Source organism: Lutra lutra, chromosome 17 (assembly GCF_902655055.1).
Source record: "Lutra lutra chromosome 17, mLutLut1.2, whole genome shotgun sequence".
NCBI classification, from domain to species: domain Eukaryota; kingdom Metazoa; phylum Chordata; class Mammalia; order Carnivora; family Mustelidae; genus Lutra; species Lutra lutra.
This window is the reverse complement of record NC_062294.1, coordinates 51211862-51225828: the sequence shown is the minus strand read 5'-3', so window position 1 is coordinate 51225828 and position 13967 is coordinate 51211862. Positions and strand designations below refer to the sequence as shown.

Genomic DNA, 13967 nt, shown 5'->3' with positions numbered 1-13967 from the left:
CTTCCCAAATAAACCTGAGGGAGGGTCTCTTAGAAACCGGGTGGCCCAGACAGAAATTCTTAGAGGAGTGGGAAGACCAGATGTGGGCAGCGGGGCTCCTTTATTTTTTTCCCCACGTGGATATGTTCACCCCTCAGGTGGTGACGCTGTAGGCCTAGAAAGCAGGTGGCGGGTCCGCAGACTACAGTGAATGGCCCGCATTCCCCCAGGGTCGGGGTGGGGGTGGGGGGGTTGACAGCAACAGCGTCGCGTGCGGATGGAACCTGACATTTATTTTGTCCAGCCTGGTGGCAGTGGGATGCTTGGGCCAACAGAAAGTAGGCGGTGGATTCATGAGATGCGGAGAGTGGTTCCTATGGAAAACAGCGAGTGCCATCGAAAATACGCAGCAGGCCCCGTAGAATGCAGAGAGGGGGGTCCCTTCCCCCCAAATCAGACAATGAGTCCATAGAAAGCAGGCAGCGGATGGCATGGAGTGTAGGTAGCGGATACCACTGAATGCAGTCAAGCCCCCTCTAAAGAGGCAGCGAGTTCTCCAGAAAGCAGGCAGCTGCTTCCGCGGAGAGGAGAGCAAGCGTAGGGAAGGTGACCTACTTGGCCTCCTGGGTCGGGGTGTCAAGGTCGCACGGGCCGAGCTGCAGCCGTGGGAGGCGGTACGGCCCACCGCGCGGTCTGGCTCCTCGGGGCACAGGGATGGCGTCGGGTCTCAGGGAAAGCAGGCAGCGGGGACCGGCCGAGCCCCACTGACCGCTGTGTCTCTGCCCCCCGCAGACACGTTCGCCAGCAAGGTGGCGGCGCTGCAGGACCAGTGCGCGGACGCGTCCATCGGCAACGTGACCGGTTCCAACGCCGTGAACGTGTTCCTGGGCCTGGGGGTGGCCTGGTCGGTGGCCGCCGTGTACTGGGCGGTGCAGGGCCGCCCGTTCGAGGTGCGCACCGGCACGCTGGCCTTCTCCGTCACGCTCTTCACCGTCTTCGCCTTCGTGGGCATCGCCGTGCTGCTGTACCGCCGCCGGCCGCACATCGGGGGCGAGCTGGGTGGCCCGCGCGGCCCCAAGCTCGCCACCACCGCGCTCTTCCTGGGCCTCTGGTTCCTCTACATCCTCTTCGCCAGCCTCGAGGCTTACTGCCACATCCGGGGCTTCTAGGGTACCCCCCCGCCCCGCCCTAGAGACTCGGCTGCCCCCGCTCCGGACCCGCGTCTCCTTTGCCCTCCAGAGACTCAGCCTCCTCTCCTGGGACTCAGCCTCCCTTCATCCTGGGAACTGATATCCCCTTCCTCTGTCCCCGTTAACACCCTCCTTCTCCCTTCCCCTTCAGGAGTCACCCGGAGGGACCCGCAACTGCGGCCCATCCCTGTTAGTCACTGTCCACACCCCTGGGCACAGTGCCACCTCGAGGTCCGGCCCCAGAGAACCACTCCCTACTCAATGACCTTCTGGAGAATCTACCATTGGTCTCCCTAGACACCGAGGCTTTCCCTATCCCTTACGACCCCCTTCCCCTAGTGAACCCCCCCCCCCCCCCCGCCATCACTACCACCCTGTGCTCCAGGGCCTCAGAACCCAGCGCCCCCAGGGGGACCTTTGAAGGAGGCTGATCCATCCCAGGATGTCCCCGATCTCGGTCCTTCTCCCCAACCCTCAGGGAGCTCTGTTCAGCCCCTCGGGGATGGGGCGGAGGAACAGGTAGGTGCGTGCATAAGGGGGCCACACCTTCCCTGATTTCTCCACTCAGGCCCTTGGGAGGACACTAATTCTCGAGGCTTGGAGAAAGGAGGGGAGAAGTTTGGGGTTTCAGAGCTGGAGGAGGCACATTTGAACCTGCAACTTCTCACATTCCAGCGCCCCCACTCGCCTCCACTACCTCTGAGAGCCCAGCCACACCTTGGAAGGAGGGGAGGGGGCGTGTGTGTATATATAGTGTGTTTGGGGGAGGGAGGACGTGGGAGGGTGCATGTCTTGGGGAAAGGGGGTGACAGACTTTCCTTTTGTGAGGGCAGCAGACTCCCCCAGCCATGAGAATTGGCTTTGGGGAAGAGGCCAGGAATCAAAAGGAGTCCAGCCATCTCCCCTGACAATCTCGAAGGCTCAATTTGCCCTCAGTGCCAGCCAATCCGGGCAGGACCCTCGAAGAGGAGACCGAGGGTCCCAGAGGACCAATGCTACAAGCCAGCAAATGCTGCCACATCTCTGCCTGATGGGGAGCAGGGGTGGGTGGGAGGGTGGGACTGGGGCCAGGGGGTCTGGGTGGGCATTTTTAACTTTGGAGGCCACCCGTCTGTTGGTAGGCCATCTGAATTTTCTTACTATTGTTTCCTGCCCAAAGGACACACTTGGGGTGTGCGATGTGCTGCCCATTGCTTGGGACCCTGAGGATCACCCTGCAACTCCCATAACACCCTGCTTCCCACAGGTTTTTAGCGTTCTGTCATCCTGTTGCGCATCACCCCAACATCCCAGACCTGTTACCCACTCCCTTTTCTCTACTCCTAGCTCATCAGCACCAGTCGCTGTCTCTTCTCTGTGATTTCTGTAAAAGTTGCCATAAAAATTTGAAATTCTGCCTGAAAAACAGCCTGCCCGTGAGAAGTTGGGATTCTAGAGGAGGGAGCTAATGAGGTCTCTGGCTGAGACTTGGGCAACTGTGGAACAGACCAGGTACTCTGGGTTTTTCCATGGCCCCCGTTCTCGGAAAGGACACCCACATGCACCAGCCATACTGAAAGTCCACACTTGCTTCCCGTATCCACACCCCCCTTCACCACCCAGTTTTCCCTAGCCACGCCCCCACGCCTCACTCGGGAGCTTTTCTAGCCACACCCCCATCCCACCAGCCACAAACTATTCCTTTTCCCTGGCCATCCTGGGAGCACAAAAGAGGATCCAGATATGTCTGATCAGAGGAGCTGGGGTTGATGGGAGTTTCCTGAATAAAGCAAGTGATTTTTCGCAGAATCCTGAAATAGGAGAAGGGGTGTGGGTGTGTGTGTGTGCGCGCGCACGTGTGGAAAAGGGCACAGCCTATGTAAAGGTGTACAGGCTTGTGAGTTAATGGCTCTTTCATACTCCTGCCAGTGGTTAGCATGAATGGGGAATGGGGTGCCTTGGAATTTATCCCAAAAGCAAAGGGGAGCTTTGGAAAGGTGTTAAAGAGGGGGCAGGCAGTTGATGTCTGATTTACATTTTCGAACTTTCCTTCTGGCAGTAGGGAGATCGAGGTGTGAAGGGGACGGTTTAGAAGATAATGGATCAGGCTGGATGAGGGGGTTCAGGGAGAGCCTGCAGGCAGGGCCCTGGCAGGAAAGAAGTTGTGGGAGCAAACGAAGTAGCCAGGGAAAGTTTAAGGAAAAGCTGTTCAGGGATTAAGGGGCGGGCAAGGTCAAGGGAAACAAGCCTGGGGGAGGTTTGAGCTGTTGAGCCTTGAAGCTGTAGGTGTAGTGAAGGCCAGGAGTGTAGGCACCCATGTCCCACACTGAAGAGAGAAGGGGTCTGGAAAGTGAACACCACCTGGCTCTCCTCCCACCCACCAGGCTCCTGCTGGCGCCTCCCATTGGCTGAACTCAACCGGGGGGTTAATATTTGGTGCGTATAGATCAGCCTCCCTGGGGGAGATGGGTGGAGGGTGGAGACAGGGAGGGAGTCAGTGTGGAGACTATCTTGCAGAAGCAGTGAGGTCTCTCCGGGGTTTGGGGAATGAAGGTGGGGATAACTAGGGGCGCCAGGTTTAGAGAACGTGCCGGATTCAGGTGAGTACATGCTAAGGGTGATGCCTCGGGGACATCCAGAGAGATGTCAGGGAGGGGAGACATCCAGGGGACATCTGGGACAGAGATTTGGGGGTCTGCTGGCAATGCCTTATCACCAAGCCACGGAGGGGGTGGGGCACAAGGAACATGGGAGACCTGCAGATGGAGAAGGACATGCCAGAAAGGTAGGTGGGAAACCAGGAGACTAGGACACCTGAAGCCCAGAGAAGAGTTTCCAGAATGAGGGTGCGGTTGACAGGGCTGAAAGGTGGAGGAAGGTGAGCAGCAGGAATGGACCTCGGGATTTAGGACTCAACAAGAGCAATTTGGAGAAGGATGTGGGGGAGGGGTCAGGCTGGTCTAGAGAGAGGAGGGAACGGAAGGCGGCCAAATGGCGGGAGAACATGCAGTCCCCTCCTAGGGATCACCCCCCTTCTACAGGTGTGGAAACAGGCTCAGAAAGGGGAAGCAACTCGCCCAAAGTCTCATAGCTTGGAAGGCGGGGATGGAAGAGGATGAGGTCCCGAGCACCAGATGGGACAAGGACACCTCTGTCTTAGCAGGCTGAACAAAGAAAGTGGGATAGAGGCAAGGAAATGGGTGAGCCTGGGCTGGGGACGATGAGTAAGATCTCAGCTTTCCAGAGAGCATATCCAGAGCTTGGGACGTGGATGAGACGAGGTCCGTCCCATCCCAAAGTCATGATTCTTCCCCCATGCTAGGAGTTCCAAGAGAGTCAGCTGGGGAGCGATTTCAATTACTTGTCATGGCAGGAAGCAATAGCACAATGATTTCCTTTCTTCGTGCCTCAGTTCCCTCATCTGGAAAATGGGGACAGGAACAATAATGATGGGGACTAGTGGTGCAGGGTTCTATTGAATTATATATATATATTTTAGGATAACACCAAGCACATAGAGCGCAACAGATGGAAAGGTTATACTTTCTAGATATTTCCAGCTTGCCCACTTTTATAACTTATATTCTCTCTCTCTCCACCTCCTCTCTCCCTCCCCTCCTCAATGGCACGCACGCACTCACACGCAACAGGATGGCCATCCTAGAACAGCCCCGGAAGGGCAGAGAAATGCAGACCCCATATACACCTGCTTTGCCACCTGAGACTTGGTTCCTAAAAACCCAAACCCTGGGGAGACAAAATGGGGACTATCCCTTCCTCTCCCTCTAGCCCCCAGATTCTTTAATCCCGTATATCCAGTACAGGCCCGCTCTGTGCCTGGCCCTCTGCTGGGGCTACTGTGGTGACCACAATATCCCTGGGACGTGCTCTCACCCAGCTTGCAGGGCAGTGGGGGACACATGCCAAACAGGGTGCAGGAGGAGGTGGTCAGGTTGGGACCTGTGAGTGGAAGGACTCTAGCAGGACACAGGTGGCAGGGAACTGGGAGACTGGGGACGCTCTAAGCCAGCAGGGTGTAGGGAAATGGACAAAGGTAGATGCAGGCTTCTGGGGCTGGCAGAGCTGAGAGCTAGTAAGACCCCAAGCCTGAGGGACAAGGTGTGGGGACAGTGACTTCCAGAAGCTGGAAAGGATGGCCACATGGAGAGGGCTACCCCCACAAGAGCTGTGGCTCTAGTATGGGCATGCCAGCGGACCCACAACCATGGGGCGGGGCCGGGCAGGTGGGAGGTGCGAGGGTGAGTGCCCTGGCCTCACTCCAGGGCTCTAGGAGTCCATAGGACAGAACCCTTGGATGCATTCCATGAAGCCACGTGGTGGTAGGCTGAATAACAGCCCCCCCAGCAGGTCCTCTTGTTAACCCTCAGAACCTGTGGATAGGTTGCTTTCCACAGCCAGAGGGACGTCACCAATGTGATCAAGACGGACATCTTACGACGCGGACATGACACTGGCTTATCTGCGTGGGCCCTAAGTGCAACCACAAGGGTCTTCTGAAAGGGGGAGGGGGTGGCCAACAGCAGGACCTGTGATGGGGGAGCAGAGGTTGGAGTTCCTGGGGAAAGGCTCAGGCACTTCTGGAAACTGAAAAAGACAAGGGACCAGCTTCTCCCCTAGAGCCTCCGGAATGAGGGTCCATCACCTTGATATTGGACCTCTGGCCTCCTAGAACTGTAAGGAGAAGAAGTGTGTGTCATTCGAGGCCCCCGAGCTGGAGGTAATGGGTTATAAGAGCAACAGGAAATGAGTACAGAGGCTTGCCAAAGCCTCCTAGTGCCAACTTCCATCTCTCTCTGGACCTCAGTAACGTGAGCACACAGTGGAAACTTCTCGTATTTCTGGCTCCTAAATGCACTCACTATGCGCGGGGACGTTTCCAGCCTGGGAAGTTCGTATCCACCAGAAAGGAGCCATGGAACTCACCTTCCCAGCCTCCTTCACAGCTAGGACTCAGAGCGTGACTTCGGTGCCCCCAGACTCGCCAGCAGGAGTCCTCCACTCCAAAGGCGCGCCTGGCAAAAGGAGACTCCGTAGGGCCTCCATGGAGCTGGTGAGGCTGGTGTGGCAGCAGCCCCCTCTGGCTTGCTAGTTGCAAGAAGAGGCACAGACACAGAGGGAGCATCTGTGCTGGGGGGCAGGCGCAGTTATGTCCCGGACCCTGCAGCAGGGCAAACTGGGATGACGTCCAAGACCCAGATCTGCCAGGGGCCATAGAGGTGTTTTCCCTGTTGGGTCTGTCCTGGGCATGGTTTGGGGCTCTTTTCTGGAGACTTAGCCTCAGGACCAGCTCTCCAGGCCACTCAGTGCTTCTGGGAGCCCCTCATACCTTTTTTCTTAAGTTCCGTCTAGTCAATTGTATTAGCATTTGCTAAATTCTGTTTGCCTTCCCTGTGGGAAGACTGTGCATTCCCAGGCCTTTGAACTCAGTAGTGACCAGGTGACTTGCTGCAGCTAAAGAAAGAAGGCAGGAGTGACAGGAGGCCCTTCTGGGTGGAAGCTTCCAATGACGGTATGTGCTCTACCATGTCTCTTTTTCTTGAGTCATGATGAGCTATAATATACGTAGCGACGGCTCTAACAGCTTGGGGTCCTAGAGTGAAAGTGTTATGTACCCTACTTGCTGTGGGCTTGTAGCTGGATCAAGAAATAAGTCTGGGAGGCCTGGCTGGCTCGATCAGTAGAGAACACTAACTCTTGATGTTGGAGTTGTGATTCAAGCTCCATGTTGGACATAGAGATAAGGAAGGAAGGAAGGAAGGAAGGAAGGAAGGAAGGAAGGAAGGAAGGAAGGAAGGAAAGGGAAAGAGAGGGAGGGAGGGAGGGAGGGAGAGAAGAGAAGAGAAAGAGAAAGAGAGAGAAAAGAAAAGGAAGGAAGAGAGAGAGAGAGGGAAAGAAAAGAAAGAGGAAGGAAGGAAGGAGGAAGGAAGGGAAGGGAAGGGAAAGGAAAGGAAAGTCAGGTCTTTATTTCGTTCAACTGAGATTTGAGGGATGTTTGTTACTGTATCACCCAACCTAAGCTGACACAGACACTTGGCTTCTGTGATCTCAGTCAGTCACCTTCCGCTGTGCGCACCCAAGACCATAGACAGGTGCTGAGGGAATAGACTGCATGAGAATTCTCAAGCTGGAGTCCACATGTACTTAGACCGGTGGACAGCTTTCTGGAACTTTCTGAGCTCGTGTGCAAACTGCACGTGTGGGAGCCTCTTCCCAGGAGAGGGCCTGTAACATTCACTGGACTTTCAGATCAGTTAAAGACTTAAAAGACTCAAATACGTTGGTCCTCGAGTAAGAGGACCTGGGTTCCAATCCCAGCTCTACCACTCACTGGCTGTACCCCCTTGACCAAGTCACTTAACCTCTCTGGGCTTGTTTCTTCACCTGTAAAAGTGAAAAGAAATTGGAATAGCGCCTGACGTATTAAGCCCTTGTAAAAGCTAACCGGTAATATTTTCACTGATAGTAGGTAGATGTGGGTTTAGATGTGAATAATGGGGATCCAAAAAATAATGGGTTAAATAAGGTAAGAGCTTATCTCACTCTCGTGTGACAGTCACATCTGGAATAGCAAAACTATTTCACTGGGGCAATAAAATCTCAGGTTTCTTCTGTCTCGTTTCTCTGGCATAGCCAGAGTGTGGCCCTCATCGGTTTAGCTCAGGATGGGCTCATGTCCGTGGTATCAGCCCAACCAGAAGGTTGGGGCAGGGAGGAGCGGTCTGGGATCCACCACTCCCTGTAAGGCTATGACCCAAGAATGATACCTATCACTTCCTTCTGCATCTCGGTGGCCAGACTTGATTCACGTGGCCATGTCTTGCTGTAAGAGGAGCTGGGGGGAAAAAAAATGTAGTTTTTGTCCTGAGTCATCCTGCTTAAAATCTCCAAAGATGTTTCAGGAAAAGTGGGAGAATGGATGTTGAGGGGAAATGAACAATGTCTCCCGCAGAAACGTTTGAGGGAGCGTGCAGCGTGGATGCTGAGAAACTCAAAGCCGTCAGAGTAGGGGTGTGGGATGAAACCGACATCAACACCAGAGGGTCCCAGACCCTTTGCATCATCTGTTCAGAGATCAAGGTCCCCAGCCAGACCCAGTCCAGACCCTCCAAATGGCCCCAAACTCGAAACCCCTATTTCCCCAACCTCATCTTCCCAAACCATTCCCCAAGTCCTTAGCCTGTGTCTCCCAATTAAATCTTCCACCTAAGACCCTGCCCCCAACTCCCCTGTGTCCCACTCCTCACCCACACTTCTCCCTGACCCTCCAAGCTCCCTGATCTGGATGTGTGTGGCCACAGAGCAAACCACCCCAAGACTTAGTGGCTGAAAATGACAAGTTTGTATCTTCTCCCACGGTTCCGTGGGTGGCTTGGCTCCTGGGGCTCTATGGGTTGACCTGGGGCATCTTTGCTTGGGGTCTGTCCCATGACCACAGTCAGAAGTCCGCTGAGGCTCCAGCGATCTGAAGGCTCAACCTGAGGTGTCTCAGGTAACGCACTCTTGGGGCTGACGGCTGGTGCTGGCTGGGGGGCTGAAAGCCTGGCTGGGGCTTCGATCCCCTGACTCTCCTGATGACTTCTCTGCCTCTTGTCTCTCCACTGTTGTCTCTCCCCGCTCTCTGTCTCCAAATTTCTCTTTTAAGCCTTGCCTTCTCCACCTCTCTTGCCTCTGTCTGTCTGCTTTGCTTTCTTGATCTGTATCTTCCCTCCCTCTCTGTTTATCTGTTTCCAAATGTTGGCCCCCACCCGAAAGAGTGTGTGTGTGTGTGTGTGTGTGTGTGTGTGTGTTTTATCAGTCACCTATTGAGGAGTAAGAAGCCACCTGGAATTTGGTGGCTTGAAGCAACGCTGCATTATTTCTCACATTTCTGTGCATTGACATTGGCTCCTCTGGTCCACCTCGCGTTGGCCGAGGTCATCACACGGCTGTATTCATTCGGGAGCTCGGATGGGGCTGGAATGTGCGAGATGCCCTCCCTCGTGGCTGGCAGTGGGCGCTGCCTGCGGGCTGGGCCACTTTACTTCTCCACGCGGCCCCCCTCCTCCCTAGTTGGTTGGACCAACTTCTCCACCAGGTTGCAAGGGAGCCTCTATAGAAGCTGCGGGGCCTTGGGTCATGTCTACCACAAGCCATTTGCAGGTTTTCAGCCGGCAGGGAAGTCCACACCGCCTCTTTGTTGGCAGCCATTCGTGGCAGGCTGAATACTAGCACCCCCGAAGATATCCATGCCCTCATCCACAGCACCTGATGAATGTTACCTTGTAGGACATTCAGGTGGGATTTTGCAGGTGGGATTAAACAAAGGGTCTTGAGATGGGCCGATCACGCTGGATGACCCTGGTCAGTCCTAAATGTGGTCTTAGGCATCTTTGAAAGAAGGAGGCAGAGGGAGAGGATACTAGACACAGAATGGGGGGGGCGGGTGTGTGAGCACGAGGCACAGAGATGTGAGGATGGTGGCCCTTCGAGACAAGCGTCACGTGGCCACAAGCCGCCGGAAGCTGGACCACAAGACCCCGGAAGTTGGACCGCAGGCACCCGGAAGCTGGACCACAGGCCGCCGGAAGTTGAACCACAAGCCGCCGGAAGCTGGACCACAAGCGCCTGGAAGCTGGAAGCGGCAAAGATCGGATTCTTCCCTGGAGCCTCCAGCGGGAGCGCAGCCCTTGCCGACACCTTGATGTGAGCTCAGTGACTGGTTTGGGAACGCTGGCTTCCACAGCTGTGAGAAGATAAACCTGAGTTGGTGGTAACTTGTAATGGCAGCTTCGGAAAGTTAAAGGTAATAAATATGCTGTCTTTAGAGCTTACTCTCCATTGCCTCTTGTCCCCTATCTTCTGGGTGCCTCTACATCTTGAACCCCTTGCTTCCTTTTTTTTTTAAATGAGGGGGCAAGGGCAGAGGAAGAGAGAGAGAGAGCCCAAGCGGGGGCAGGCAGGCCCAGGGAGAAGCAGGCTCCCTGCCGAGCAGGGAGCCCAATGCGGGGATGGATCCCAGGATCCTGGGATCATGACCTGAGACGAAGGCAGACGCTTAAGGACGGAGCCACCCAGGGGCCCCTAGATAGATTTATTTTAAAGAATTAGCTCGTGCAACTATGAGAGCTGCAGAGTTCAAAGTGTGCAGGGCAGGCCAGCTGGCTGGAGACCCAAGGAGGCAGTGATGTTGCAGCTCAAGCTGGAAGGCAGTCTGGAAGTAGATTTCCAGCCTTGTCAGGGGACATCTGTCTTTTTCTCTAAAGGCCTTCAACTGATTGGGTGAAGCCCACCCACTCTATATAGGATTATCAACTTTACTGAGTCAGCTGATTTAAATATTAATCTCATAAAAAAATAAATATTAATCTCATCTAAAAAACACCTTCACAAGCAACATCTAAGCTGGGCACCACCATAGCCTAGCCACAAGGACAGATCTGATTCTCAGGGGATCTCTCCTCCCCTTACCCACTTTCAGTGCCTATCCACCTCGTCCTTTGCCTGGCCACCGTCTGAGGCTGGGCTCTGCAGAAGCTGGCCCAAAGCAAAGATGGGAGGCAAGTGGCTTATCTGGGAAGTGATTCCAGGAGACCCCAGGGGTGGGGGTGGGGGAAGGAAAGCATTAAGGTTGTGTTGATTGGCAAGTCCCCCCTTTGGACAACAGGGTCTCAACCCTGCTGGGACCGCTCAGGGATGGTGCAGAGTCCTCTTTAGGGTGCCCGACCTCAGAGTGAAGAAATTGGGGTGTTTATCCACTACATCCGGACTGCTGATGAGCAGGACTTCCAGGGCTTGGCTCCCAGCACTTCTGGTGGGTGCAGGTGCCAGTGTGGGAGCTGGTGGTGGGTCACAGGGGCATGAATGGGGCACCTTTGCCCCACACGGCCCTACCCTCTCCCTCGTCCAATGGGAAAGTGCATGGGCACTGAGAAGGGAGGCCCGGCTGTCCCTCCAGGGGACAAGGAAGGGCTGGCTCCTGGCTGTCCCCCTAAGGATCGAAGTCAGGGAGACCTTCCCAGCACTGAAGACTGGGGGAGAGAAGGGGTGGGCTTCCCAGGTCTCAGTGTCTCCTCGGGCCCTGGCCTTCTTGCCCTCCCCGCCCCCTATAGTTGGCCTCCCTGCCCCCCTTGCCCTCTGCCTGCAATTTTCTCCCCAGGAGATGGAAAGAAGGAAATGTCAAGGATGATGGATTGAAAGGGGCAGTTGGGGTCAGTAGAGGAGGGGGCCACAGAACAAAGCAGAGACAAAGACCAAGGAGAGACGGGAAAATTAGACGGGGAGAGGGGAGGGCAGACACTTTAAAATGCGGTGTGGAAGCAGATGGGAGAGAGAGGGCGGAGATGGTACTAGAGGGTCAGAGCCCCTTAAAGGCACGGGGTGCCAGAGAGCTGTGGACCAGGGAGCAGACAGAGGGGGACCAGAGCAGGGCCAGATGGGGGTGAGGAAGATGTGGGGGGAGACACAGAGACCGGGGAGAGTGAGGGTGAGAGACAGAGAGATCATCCAGACAAAGAGAGACTGAGAGAGAAAGGAAAAGATGGGGAGAGAGAGACAAGAGACAAATGGACAGACAGACACACTCAAGACAGGGAGGCGTATGGTGAGCGAGAGGGACCAGAGGGACTGAGAGGGAGAGGAGGAGGGGGAAGAAGGCGAGGAGGGAGGGGGAGGGGAAGAGGGCGAGGAGGGAGAGAAGGAGGGGAGAGAAGAGAAGAGCAGAGATGAGACCCAGAAAGCAGACACTAAGGCACAGAGCGAGGCTGGAAGAAAAAGGAGGGAAGGGACAGGAAGACAGGAGTGGGGTCGGGGGTGGGAGTCCTGGCCAGTGCCCCTCCCCCGCCTGGGTCAGGCCAGTCCTGGTGGCCTCTGCTGAGCCATGGCTAATGGTATGATTGCTTGGTGGGGCAGCAGGCGGCAGTGACAAATGAGCTCCCTGAGTCTTGGGCTCCGGTGATGGATGGGCCCAGGAGGCGGGCAGAGGGGTGGGGGCGGGGGGGCTCCTCCCCCAACAAGATAAATGTTTCCCTCTCCTGGAGCCAGACAGGAGAGGCACTGGGGATTGGGGTGATGCATCTGTGAAGGGCCTGGGCAGAAGGTGGGGGACGAGGGAGAGATACAAGAAGGCAGAAACCCAGGGCCACGGGGTGGGGGGGTAGTAGAGGGGGGAGGGCAGGGGATGAAGAAGGAGAGGAAAGGGGAGGGGGACACAAAGGCGGAGAGACAGCAGTCCCCAGAGACAGAGATGAGCTAGGGGGAGGGGGAGACAGAGAGACCATCCAGAGAAAAGGAGACACAGAGACAGATGACAAGATGGAGGGAGAGACAGGTGAGACAGACAGATGGACACATACCCAAGACAGAAAGAGACACAGAGGACCCTCTTTTAGGATCCCTTCATCCCTACCCCTGAGCAAAGATACAGATCCTTGCAGAGAGGCTAGGATGAGGAAGGAGAGAGAGAGATGGAAAGACAAACCCCGCGCTGTTGACAGAGGGGAAACTGAGACAGAGAGCTTGTAGGACCATGACAGAAGACAGGGGACCCCTGAGCAGCTCCTTGCTCACTCCATCCATTTAGAGCTGACCATGGGGGATGCCCCCGGGTCCCTGGGAAATCACAGCCGCCTGGTGGGCAAAGCCCCAGAGAGGACAGAGCTGAGGGAGAAGGTCCTCCCGAGCAGCCATGGAGAGGTTGGCGGCCAAGTGGGGTAATCTGCATTGCAAGGATCTGGAGGTCCCCCAGGACTACTCATAGAGGACTTGATGGGTCGGGGCTAGAGGGTGAGACCACCTCCTGTGCTCAGAGCTCACCTGGGGGGGTCTGTGTCCATGCTGAGCCACACATACTCCCCATACCTGTACCCAGGGGTCCAAACACCACCTTCAGAGAAGCGGCCACACCAGGGTCAGTGAGCATGACCCCTCCCGCCCCCGCCTGCCAGGATCCAGGCCTGGACCCCACCTGCTCCCTCCCCTGGGATACAAGGCAGAGGAGGCCGGAAGTCAGAGAGAGAGAGAGGTGGGAGACTGGGGTGCGAGTGTGTCTGTCTGTCTGTGAGAGAGAGATACAGACAGACAGGCTGGGGGGGGCAGGGCAGTGAGAAAATTGCAGACCTCCTTCCTTCCCCTCCCTCCATCAGTTTTTCCAGACACTCCTACTTTCCCCTTGCCAACATCTCGCTCCTCTTTTTAATTAAAAAGATTTATACCCAAGAGTCAGAGGCCCTCCTCCTTGTTTGGGGGGCTGGGGCGTCCTCTGAGCTCAGAGCAATGGCAGAGATGACTCTTGTCTCTGTCTCCCTCTCTCTCCCCCCTCACCCTCCACCCCGTCTGTAACTCAATCTGCCCCCAGCCCTTCCCTGGCTCTCTCCAGGGCTGCTTTTGCCTGGTTCTCATTCACAACCCCCCATGGGCCTCCCTGGGACGCCCCACCCCAGCAAAGAGGTTGCCTCTCTCCCTCTGTCCACGCACTTCCCACTGGGACTGTCACATCAGGCCACACGTCTTGTTTTCAGAGTCAGCTTGGGAAGCGGACCTCAGCATACCCCCCAAGATGTAAGGCGAGCCTGGGCGTCCACATCCCAGGCCCTCCCACCCTGAACCTCAGCTGAAGGCAGTTGTGGGGGGCAGACAGAAGAGCTTTGCATCTTTAATTAAAAAGTGATTTAAATTAATTTTCTGCTCCAAAACCCCTATCTAGGGGGCGGGGTGTGTGGCAGTGATGAAAGGCTCTCCCGGCCCCCTTACCCTCCCTTCCGCCTTCCTTAAAGGGCCAGCGTCACCCCAGGGACAGTTGCTCCCAAGAGCCTCAGGGGCAGT

The 13967-nt window shown here is 55.8% G+C and overlaps 1 protein-coding gene across 1 annotated transcript in view; it reads left to right on the top strand.

The window, feature by feature from the left end:
• The window catches only part of SLC8A2 (solute carrier family 8 member A2), a 30211-nt gene extending 27163 nt beyond the window's left edge, over positions 1–3048 (top strand). The window contains exon 10 of the mRNA XM_047712376.1: positions 772–3048. Coding sequence (XP_047568332.1) covers positions 772–1148 — 377 coding nt within the window. The 3' untranslated portion in view covers positions 1149–3048. The remainder of the gene's footprint in view (positions 1–771) is intronic.
• The last annotated feature ends 10919 nt before the right edge of the window (positions 3049–13967 follow it).